This window comes from Cataglyphis hispanica, chromosome 15, assembly GCF_021464435.1.
Source record: "Cataglyphis hispanica isolate Lineage 1 chromosome 15, ULB_Chis1_1.0, whole genome shotgun sequence".
NCBI lineage: Eukaryota > Metazoa > Arthropoda > Insecta > Hymenoptera > Formicidae > Cataglyphis > Cataglyphis hispanica.
The window spans coordinates 1,096,769-1,109,501 of NC_065968.1; the positions used below are offsets into that span (position 1 = coordinate 1,096,769).

The following is a 12,733-nucleotide window of genomic DNA, read 5'->3' on the forward strand; positions in this document are numbered from 1 at the left end:
TGTTAATGAGATTAATAAAGTTGCTGTTTTTTTAATTAAATTAATAAAATTTTGAACACAAATAACATAATGCAGCGAAATATGTAATGTATTATTTCACAATTAACTTCAGATTTTTGTGATTGCAGCTAATAATTTATTGAACATCTGGACACAAAAAAATTTCAAAATGTTGCACATTTTTATAATTAAATAATTAATTTTGTGTGTGTAATTATTAAAACAATTATTATTAAAGTAATTATATATTTTAATTTTTTATATATTTGTCAAACATAAATCCATAATTGTATTTATTCGGATACAAACTAGCATATGCATTTTCTTTTAAATGCCAATTTTGACTTACTGCTATATATGTATCGTTTACACTCTCTGGATGACAATATATTTTTCTCTTTCTTATCTTAGGCGTCTGCATAGCATAAATCGTTGGTCTGTTCTCGTTCTGGTCTAATCTTCCAGCATCGTGGACCAGTTTATTATTTTAGAGCGAACCCCTTCCTACGGAATCCTATTCTCCGTTATATTTTCCTCGTCCGCTTCTCGTCTTTCTTTCCATCCCTCTCTCTCTCTCTCTCTCTCTCTCTCTCTCTTTCTTTTTTCTACTTTTGCTTATATAAGCTCCTTGAACCATTCGTTTTTTGGATAAATGCTATTTTAAAAAACTTTCACCTAAGCGCCATGACGAATGCACGTAATGCATAAACGTATCAAATGCATATGTGCAACTTTATCATTATATATCACAACTTCTGAAGTCTATAAGATACGATAAAATACGTATTAGAATCATTTTTTACTTGAGATTGAAACATTTTTGTTCATATACATACTAGTGTTGAATATGTCTGTGTGTGTGTGTGTAGTACTTAGGATATCACTATATGTTCTCTTCGACAAGAAGTTTGACACGAGTGTTGGCACTCGAGCCATAAGAGTAAATCTTGAAAGACTTATCTTGCTTGATCTCCTTGCACTTCTTATCATTTTTATTACCGCTTGTTTAATCTAATATAGCTGAATATAAAAATTTTTGTTAATACATGGAGATTTCCGTTACATCAATGACGTGCCGAAATATATTTTGAAATATATTTTTTATCATTCCGCCTTTAAATTTTTTGAACATTAAATTAAATAATAAAATCTATATTAAATAAAGAAGAATATATATTTTTTACTAAATTTTTATCAATTTAGTTTTGGTGAAGTATTAAGAGAAAAAACTTTTTTTTTAAATATTTATTCATTTTTTATATATTTATGATATTTAACTACATAATCAAAATTAGGTAATTCTTATAATCATAAATAAAATTAATTAAGTAAACTGAAGAAAGAGAAAATTATAATTATTATTATTTAATACACATTTTTATTTAAGCTTTTGCAGACATATTAATGAAAATATCTATTTTTGACTGTAAAGAATTAAAATATTTCTTACTTCGCGCGCTTATCTTCCATCCTGATGAAACTAACATCTCGTTAATACGAACACCAAAACAGCATGGAGGCTGTCAGCAAAATCGTTGAGTGACTCTTCTTGCACCTCGTGTATGCATTCGTCGTCAGCTTAATGTACATTCCGCTTGTGACGTTCGTTAAAGAAGAATTCTTCCGTGCTATTTTATTCGTTCTCAATAGTTAAAAAATGTTCGATGATATTTGGTCACTTTTTAAAAATCATATATTTACTGTAAATGAGGAAGAGATATGTTCATGATTACTTTTATTATTGATCATATTTATTATATAATATTTATTATATTATAATATTATATTTATATAATATTTATATTCATTATTATATAATATATATGAGTATTTTTCAAAAGTAAAAAATAAGCTAAAAATAAGCTAAAAATTTATAATATATTAATGTAAATTATAAATACGTGCATTTTCTGTAGCGTACAAGTGATTTTTTTTTCGTCATGTATCACTTAATTGCAAGGAATTAATTTATTAATTTTTACAAAATTCCTCATCATCGGAAATCAAGAGAAACCGTAGAATGGAAATGTTTCAATCTCGTTTTATCAGAAAATTTACATCATAAGAATCCTCCTTTCGATCCGTTTCCTCCAACCGTGCGATAACGTTCTAAGATCAGCGGAATGTCAGCACTATTTCGGGAGCTGACAGGATTGATTGTCGAGTCGCGTTTACGCGAGAAGGGGAAGCGTGTCCCTGTGCTTTATATCGCAGACGCGATTTTTCTAAAGAATGACAAAGCCGGTATGTATTTGAACACGTGACGCAACAAGACACAGACTTGTCTCTATGGTGTTGCTCAAATAAGGATCGTCAACTAAAAAAGCCGAAAAAGAAGCCTTCCGCCGCCGTCACTTTTATGGCGGGCAAGCATGCCCTTCCAACAACGTGTGGCGCGCAGTGTTTCTAACATCAGCATGTTGCTGACTCTGTCGCTTGCGATGCATCCCTCTGTTCGTTTACAGAAATATATTTCAACATCATATTATTTTTTGAATCCGACATATGTAAATTTGATACATAAATTTTTGTAACTTTTTGTATAAACTCAAAATTTGTTTGGTAACATAAATATTTTTATCATTTGCAATATTTAATTTCAATTTTAGAATAGAAACTTTATTCGTTATTCTAATATAAATTAAATTTTTTTATTGACATTATGAAAAAAATAAAAAAGAAGCTCATGTAAAGCTTTAAAAACTGCGTCATCGAGTTTATCCATAATACGATGACGATATGTCTCCAAACTGTCTGATGACCGGCTGGGGAATTTCGGAGGAAAGTAAATCTGAAAGAAATCTTCCGCGGTATCAACAAAATTATTATCGCTACCGCAAAACCGTTGTGACGTAAATGGTGTAGGGCTACTGTTTAATTGTATCATCCGGTATGGATCATTGCATCATCTGGCATCACGGCGAAACGATATTAATATCTTGGATGCAAAATTTAACAGAAATCTTTTATTAAGCTCATGCTCTATTAAGAGTTACATCATTTAACATTGCAAATATACTGATTTATATTATTGGGATAGAAAATCATGTGCGACAAAGAAATCAACAGAGATTTTTCTTAGCAAACATTATTTAATTCTACAGACTTTGTTTCTCCGCTCTAGATTTAAATTAATTACATCGATTGATGGATCATAAATATAAATAAAATATGGTCGAGATGTATCAACATTTTTTTTTTTTTTAAAGCGGACATATTTCTCGATGCGCATCACTACGTACCCTTGAGCCACGATCGATCGTGTAATCATTTTTTACGTAACTATATTTTACATTTTTACTTACATCACTTATATAATCCACGCCCGCAACTATAAATCAAAAATTCTTTTCCCTCTTTATTAATTTATAAATTATGTATTGAAATTCACTGAAATACAAAGAGAATAATTCACTTTTAGAACTGTATACAAGTCAATGTTTTCAAATTTCTGAGTAAATCAAATCACTGATAAAATTTTTATAACTCTTTTATATCAAAATTATATTCTCATCTATCGATATGAATATATGTTATAATATGTTTTTTTTTTTTTCAAGAAATGATAAAAAAATATTTGAAGAGTGGTTCGAGTACTGTATGGCCTCATTCATTCACCTACATTATTTAACAAACTCATTAGTCATTTTGTAAATTTAATATGCAATGTACGTTTCCAGATAATATCGGAATGCAAATAATAGATATAATTTAAGATTTTCTAACAATTTTGTTTGCCGTAAAAATATGAAACATTTTACAGACATTTACAGCATTTAAAATATGGAACTTTCAATACAAAATAATCTAACGAAATTATATCATTTGTTTTAGGGAAACGTCTTCACATGCTGTACTTGATCTGATCGTAGTACATTGTCGCGGGCGGTGATGTTGACGCGTGATGGATATTCGTTGAAACTGCACCAGGTATGTTGGATATACTTAGACCACCGATGTTGCTTAAATTTAACGAACCCAGCGAGCTCAAGGAGCTTAAAGCTACTGATCCTCCGGGATGCGCGAAATAGGATGGCTTACGGTCAATGATGCCACCGCCAGAACTATTTGAACTCGAGCTAGAACTGCACTGCATTTTTATGCCTGAAATAAAAAAATTTTACAAATTATTAATTATTAATTATTTCGAAACTATGTATTTTTTACAAAAATAATTTGCCAAGTATCTGAGAAATTTTTAAAATTTTTTTTTAGTACAAATATGATTAATTATTATATTCTCTCAGTTTTGATATTCTCACAATTTTTGATATAACAATACTTTATAAAAATAAGCAAAAATATCACAGTCTAAATTAAAATTCACAAAAAAATTAAGATTACAAATGCGCATAAAGATTTATTATATTTAATGAATGATTTGAGAACAGCTTGGATATGTCAAGCGTTGCCTTGATATATACTTGCACGAACTTTTTTTTTTGTTTTAACAATAGAGATGTGAAAATTTTAAATCTGATTTTTGAACATTTTATATGCGCGCGGAGATGAGATTTTATTTCAATTATATTATTTAAGACCGCACGCAATGAAAAGGAACGAAAGATCTCACGAAAAAAATTAATACTTGGGATAGGCTCCATAAATCTAAAGCTCCGGCAGTTCTCAAGTAGCTTCTTGTCAAGCGTAGCCACTTCACTCGTGTCTCGATTTTGTTTTTTTTTTTTCTTTCTCTCTTTCATCTTCGTATTAATTTTCGCTTCTTATATTCATATGCGAATTACGGATATCCTCATATTTCCTTAAAACTTTCGGTAAGAACATTGTTTTAAATATTTATCATATATCGAGCGAATATCAAATACTAATATCTCCGTTTTTAACTCGCAAAGTTTTCCGGCGCTATGTGATGCTGTAAAATTACATTGCGTCGTTTCAATTCGAAGATCAACCAGTTTTCTCGATTCGGAAGCGCGACGTCATGAGTAGTACCGCGATGTCTTAGAACGACTTCGTGGGTGGTCCGATGGCGCTCCTGTCAGTCAAAATCTCTCTCGTATAGGTCCAAATGCTCTCCGTGCTCGACCGTGTGTGTACACGTACTCGCGCCATTTCTTTTTCTTTTTTTTTTTTTTCTTTCAAGCGAGCGAACGCGAAGATGCTGGCTTTCAAGGAGCACACAAATCCGCTCCTGACCGGAATACCGACACAACAGGCCATAGTTCGGAGTAAAGAGATCGCGCTCCAGAAATATACGTAGAGCGTGGCGGGTAAGAAGAGTAAAAAGGCGAGCCTACCGTGGCGTCTGCACGGATCGATCTCGTTTACACTCTACTGACTGACGGAAGACGAACAAGAAGAAGAAATCTGCGATGGGGAAAGCGTGGGTGGCGACGTTTATCTCCTGTCGATCCACGTTGTATCGAGATCCAGGAGGAAGAGATTTACCCTCCTTAATCGAAATTAGAACGTTCGCAATCCAAGATATTTATAGAAACTTAAAAATACGTTAGGGAATATTTCGACATTTATTTTTTACTCAAATTTGATACGTCGTATAATGTTAAATTATAGAATTTAATTAATTATTAATATAAAATATCTTTAAAATTTTCTAAAATATATTTGAGAGTTTGAGAGATGTCAAAATCCTGATTTTATGAAAAAATAAATATAATTTATTTAATTCATTTTGAAAGAAATAATGTGATTATTTTTTTTTTATTAGAATATAATATTCGTATATTACAACTTTCTTTAACCATAGAACTTTGTTGAGATATGACATAATTATCAAAGTTTAAGATTAAATCGAAAAGAGTTATGAGCAATAAAGAGTTTAAGTGAACAATTTGTGGATCGATATGCTTTCGGTAAAATTAGCGCTGTAAATATTACGATGCTTCATTCTCTGTAGGGTTAAGGCCGAATTAAATCATTCGTTTATGCCTCTGATAAATATTTATGCGATAAACGATTCGAGCATGTACTTGCTAGCACGCGACTACGACTGAGGGGCGAAAAACTGCATTTTACGCACTTCTCGCTTAACTTCGAAAGTAAATAATGATTATTTTTATATAGAGTGAGATAACTCGATTATCAAATTATTCAGAATCACATTTTTAATATTGTATTATATCGAAATAAAGCATTAACATAGATTATTCAAATCTAAGAAAACATATATGCATCTATAGGATATCTGTTTGCTATATTCGCATAGATTGCAAGTAAGATATTGCAGATAAAATTTGACATAATATTTTTTACTTGCATCGAAATTATCGACTGTTATCGTTACCATAAATCATGATGTTAACGAGCATTTTATTATCGCGTTGTCAGACGCAGTGCTGGCTAAATTAATCTCGCGAGAAAAAGAAACGCGCCTTGACGGCTCCGTCTTACGGTGAGTTACACGTGTTAAGTTACAGGGTACAAGTTATGAGTTCGAAAAGCGTCGTAGAGTGTGACAGGGATGTCACCTCGGTTAATTCTTTCTGTCAACTACGACGATTTAAATCGTTATAATTGCTTTGCATCTATCCATCCGTATTTTCTCTGACGACATTAATCTTTTTATTGTACTATCATATAATCAATCAAGATTGCTTGAACACGTTATCTATCATGCATGTACATATATATTTTTGTTTAAAAAACATGCATTATGTAAAAATAAATTATTTTTTACGATTGATTATAATGTCGTATGTTTGAACATATAACTAGTATTTGTGTAATATTATAAATTGATTTAGCATTACTTTAATATTTTTAGAAAAATAAAATTAAAAGTCAACATAATATTTTTGTTCAATTAAATTGATATTATATCTGTTAAATAAAAATATATAATTACATATAAATTAATTACATTTGTTAAAATATAATACAGTCAATTTTGAATTGAATAGTAAAAATGGGGATTATATCGAATGAGAATTATATCCTCCTAAAAAAATTATTTCTTTGCCGATGCATAAGTACTCTTCTAAGGATTACGTTTGGACTTGTGCCTTATAATTTTTTTTAATTATTATAAAGGATGGAGGGTTTGAAGGAATAGTCGTGACCATGGTTTCACTTTGCAGGACACGGCGCCTGAAAGATCGTAAACTGTCTCCAATTTTCCAGATGGCCCCTAAATGACGTCGCGAGCCGTCAACGTCGTCCTCGCGACGCAAAGAGAGCTCGAAAGGTCGTAAGCGCGATATCTCGTTGCATTTGTCCATTGTCGTGCTTTATGATGTCTGTATTTTTTGTCAAGCTCGCAGTTAAACTTTTTAACAATAACGTTCTAAATCTATGTCTAACTAAAATCGTCACGCAATATTATATTTAATTATCACATATACATAAATCTCTTTTGCATTTGATATTTCTAGATTGTATTAGATTTTCTCTATGGTTCATTATTTATGTAATTTCCACTCTCATTACGTTTTCATTATGTATTTATATACAATCAGTAAAAAATTTCAAAGACTTTTTAGAATGTGATATTTTATAATATTCGTTAAAAATTAAACATAAGGGTGATTGAGAAATTAATAATAAAAAATATATAATATATGCACTTTATGCGCCATAAAAAATATTCTCAAAATTAATTCATTGCGATTTGCGCAAATAACGTAATTATTTAACACGTTAACAATTAAAAAAATATAAATAATTTTTTTTTGATCGGAAAGAAAATAGCATTTCTACTCACCGTGATCCGCTGGGGTCTGGCATCCGCTATGCGGCGAGCTCACATTGGCTATAGGACTGCTATTACCACCCGATTGCTCCTGCATAGATTGCATGGTGATATTGACGCCGGTATTGTTGACCCCCGCAAGACCATAACCAACATAATAATCCTGTCCGGGTGCTTGAGTGGTGGGCGTCGAGCACTTTGAATAGTTGCTCATCATTGTCTCGTCTTTATAGTCGGTTGCATGATGCTGTTGATGGTGATCTTTCACCGTCGGGAAACTGTCAGTCGGCGGCCGATAGGTCGTCAGCTGATCCTGACTTCTAGCGCCGAAACCAGGCTCGCTCTTGAATGTCACTAGTTCGCCGTTTCTGTAAACCGACGGTGCCGATTCGCTTCCGGTTTTGTAGGTGACCTCGGTGGTCTTGTAAGTCACCTCGGCTATCGGCGGTGCCGGCTTGTACGTCGTGTGCCCATCTGGATACGCCCAATCGGCGGACACGGCCGCGCTCGGCGCGTACATGGCATATTCTTGATAATTCTGATACTGATTCTGATAACCGTTGGCGTATTCGATACCGCCGGGACCGCTGGCCAGATTCTCATACGGACCAGACGTTTGCATGCCGACGGGACCGGCGCCCGAGTAATATTGCGGATACTGCGGCTTCAGGGCTTGACACTTGCGTCGAAAGCCGCGTGGCCGTCGCCGGAAGCTACCCTCCTCGAACATATACTCGGTGGACGGATCGATGGTCCAGTAGTGACCCTTGCCGGGTCTACCCAGGCCCTTGGGCAACTTAATGAAGCACTCGTTTAGGCTGAGATTGTGACGCACCGAGTTCTTCCAGCCCTGATAAGAGCCCCGGAAGAACGGAAAACGCTGCTGCAGGAACGAGTAGATCTCCGAGAGAGTCAGCCTCTTACCCGGACTCGACTGGATGGCCATCACGATTAACGCGATGTACGAATACGGCGGCTTCTCTTGGCGACGAGTTCCGGGTTTTCTGGGTATCTCGTTGCTCGTCGGATTACACATCAACGGCTCTAAATTCGTCTCTTGAGTCAGATTACTCGCGCTCATCGGCAATAACGCCGATCTTGCGGCTACCGTGGAATTCGGATGTACGACGACCGTTTGATCCTGCTGTCGCAGATTGGAATCGGACTCATTCTTCATGGTAAGCCGCATACTTTCGATGCCGATATTTTCCCGCGGCATTGACGGCACGATCACGCTTTGGTCCATTGAGTCTTGGTTCTTTAACGATCGGCGATCGTCAAAGTTCAGCCGTAACGAACATATCTTAGCGAGCGATGTTTCCGAATGATATAACGAATAACTGCACTATCTGATTTGCGGCGATTCGCACAGAGATATCACGAAAGTTGCATGCGAAACAATGCAATTATTATATCGTACGATTAATCTTATGCAAAAATCGAAATCGAAGCGATTAGAACTTGATCATTTTTCTCTCACGGAGCAACGAACCCGCACGGGACCTTCGCCGCCACCGATAAACGCGACGCCGAGGTTGCGGAATATTTACACAATCGGATGTAAATTGTTTGCGCGATTCCGCCGCGGAGGGGTCAATTATTTAGACTCGCTTCTCGACGACGTACGGCTTACGGAGTCGCTGTGAGATGCGCCGCTAAGTGTTTTCGGATGACTGCTGTTCGGCCGCTCGGCACGAGAGCGGAATCTCGCCCGCGGATGACGTTGATCGCAGCGTGACAGCGTCGAGACGAGCATCTCTCTCGTAGGCGTGACGATGAAGATGAGAATACGAGACTCGGATTGGCCGTATGCCGACGTTTCGGATGAAAGCCGGATGCTGTGACCAATGGCGTCTCGAACTGCTTTCGCATCATCGCGACTCCAACATCTTCTTCGTCGTCGCGGGATTATGGGGAAGTGGATTGCGTAATGGCGTTATTTGGATTCATCCGTCGGTGGTGTATACTATCATATGGCATTGCGTTCTATAGGAAGTCTGCAATTAGCGTTGATGTTGTAAGAGAGAGATAGAATAAGATAATAAATGAGTATTTATTGAGGCAAGCAATGAAATGGAAAGTACATAAGAAATACTTGTAGAAATTCACGAAATGTGATTTATGAATATTGAAAAAGTTCCGAAAATGTTTATAAGATATGAGAAGGATACCTCGCAAATTTAAAACATTTCTAAATGTTTATATTGATCTATGAATCTCTATATTTCTTAGTTGAATATGACAAGTATGTGGGTGTGGACCTGATATGCTCTCGCGTTAATAAATACTGATGGATATCAAAGATGCATGCTTTAAATATATATTGACATTTCGACAAAATCATAACTAGGCGAGAAACTTTTTGATTTAATTTTATAGAAGCATATACCAAAGAATTTTTTAATATAGGATTCAAAGCTTAAAATTGTATAATAAATATTACATTGCAAGATTTCATATTAGAATTTTATTATCTATTATGTTTCTACTTTTCTTAAAAAAAAAAAACTGAAAATTCTCTCCTAAAATCATATTTTTTGACATTATATATTTTTTTTGGAAACAATAAATATTCAATAAATAAAAAATAAGTAAACTATGATTTGATTGTTTGATTTTAAAAAAATTATAGATTTATCAAAACTTATGTTTGAAGCCGCCAAAAATTACTTTATTTAAATTATAATAAAAATTTAGAAAGAGCTTATTCAGCAAAAAGCATCGCGATTAAAGTGTAACCATTATAAAAAAATAAAAAAAATTATTTGCTAATATCATGTTAGCAATTGATTTAACAATGTTGAGAAAATGTAATATAAGAATAAATAGTTTTGCCATATGATTTTGTAATTGCATTCTATCTTTCTTAAAAAGTATTAAGGTTTTGGAAAAATGAATATTGTAAAATACATTGATAGTCCAGAATGTTGCGTATTTGTCATTCTAATATTGGTTTCTCGAATATATTCTAATAATTATATAAAATTTGCAAAAATATGTCAGTGTGTTATTCGTAAATATTAAATTAATAATTATATTTGTGAACATTTTCATAAGATTCTTAGCAATGTAAACGATGCTAAAGCACTCATTGATACTCTTTACAAGCAACTCCTACTTAGTTTATTACTAAGAAAATTACAAGTGAGTATCGCTCCGAAAGATTTTGCTATCTGTGTACGCTGAGTAATGTATCCGTCTTCGGAGCTGCGATGCACAGCTGCGGATGCAAGCGATGAAGAAGACGAAGAGAAGCAATTGGTCCATTTCTGAACCAACAGAACGCTGCTGATTTGCCCCGCCCGTTTATAGAACCGCCTTACGTTATTTCCTCACGACGAAGCTTCGTCACAAAATGCAATTTTTTTTCGGCAAAACACACTTTTTTCGAAGAGCTGAACGATTTTGCTATTTTTGTCTTTTATACAAATTTTTTTTTTAAATTTAGAATCAAAATATTACTATCATAGTTTTAAGAAAAGATTTTTTAATTTAATTTGAGTCAGATTTTTTTTCAAAAACATCGATAGTATGGAATAATCGATAATACAAGATAATTTATATTAGCATAAAATTTAATGCATTATTGATATTTAACAATTAAATTTATTAATTAAAAAGGTTTCCGCGATTTTGCAAATCTATCCATAAACTAAAAATTGTTTAACTTCTCTTTTTAATTTTCATCAATTAATAGTATATATATTCGATCTAAAACATACTAGAGTTTTTTTTAAATCATATTTTCAACCTTAAAAAATAAAAAAATATCTATCTCTAAAATTCTTTTAAACCTTCAAGAATTGAAAATTTATTCTATTGAATTATTAATTAAGGACACAATACACATACATATTCTTATATAATAGATATTGCATAATTAAATGCATATGCAATATTTTGGAGAGCGTTTTGTACAACTTATTAATATAATAATACATTTTCATAAAACATTATATTACCAGTAAGTAATTACATAAAGAAATATATTTACAAACATAGCTCTATCTTTCTCTCTCTTTCTTTCTCTTAATATTTATGTAAGATTTAAATATTCAGTGAACATTTATGGACAACCATAAATAGATTACTAATAATTACTAATAAATAGATTACATACTTTTTCTTATACATAAAATATTGAATAATGAATTCATATAGTGTTTTACGATTTGATTCCGAGTTTTAATTATAATTTTTGACGCACTGCGAGTGTTAAAAATGATTTTCTGACGTGTTTGTTACTACGCACAAAGATCTTCGTATGGCTTTTAATGATATCCGACAATCATCACTCGATACCAAAAAGACGATCTCAGTGATCGAAGCTTCAATCGGAAGAGATGTTTATTCGACTTCACACGTGATCGAGTGTCGAATGACCAGCAACGATAAAAAGAAAGAGTTCATGCTTTATCACGGTGCCCCGTTCCACGTGCTTAAGTTTATTGCGATCCTTGAGAGACTAGTCTCGAAAGGATGGCACTCTCTCTCTTTCGAGAGGTCGTAAAAAGAAATTTTGCTCGTAAATTACAAGAGTTCGCTCTAAGATCCCATCGAAAAAAGTAGTGCATACTGCAAAAAAAAAAACACAAATGTTAATTAATTTTGAAATGTACTTTTAGATAAATTAATTTTTATATGTTAGATATTCTTTAAGAATTTCTTTTTATTACTTTTTTATTCAATAACATTGAATTTGAAAAAAATATAATATTAATATCAATTCTATTTTTTAGAAAAAAAATTTTTCTGATCCAAATTTTTGGGGGATTTTTTAATAACTAAATTTTTTTATATAATCATTAATTATATTCTTTAATTATATAACACACTTATTTCAATATTTGTTTTATGATTCATTTTGTTACAAGAAATTAATGAATTTCTGATTTAGGAAACTTTATCTAACTGATTTATAAATATAAAAAAAAGTCGTTTCTTTTGCTTAGTTCCATCAATAAGACAAACATTAATTTTCAGAACTTGCGCAAAGAGAGAGAGAGAGAGAAAGAGAGAAAATTGTTCTTGTATTGTTATTTGAAATAAAAGATAGGAAATAAA

The 12,733-nt window shown here is 32.9% G+C and overlaps 1 protein-coding gene across 1 annotated transcript; it reads right to left on the reverse strand.

Annotated features, from left to right (window-relative positions):
- Positions 1-2,951: 2,951 nt before the first annotated feature.
- LOC126854913 (forkhead box protein E1-like) lies at positions 2,952-9,345 on the reverse strand. The gene is made up of 2 exons (XM_050602093.1): positions 7,682-9,345; positions 2,952-4,104 (listed from the first exon to the last, which is right to left on the reverse strand). The coding sequence occupies exons 1-2, from the start codon at positions 8,913-8,915 to the stop codon at positions 3,845-3,847; spliced, it is 1,494 nt and encodes a 497-aa protein (XP_050458050.1). The 5' UTR covers positions 8,916-9,345; the 3' UTR covers positions 2,952-3,844.
- Between the last annotated feature and the right edge of the window lie 3,388 nt (positions 9,346-12,733).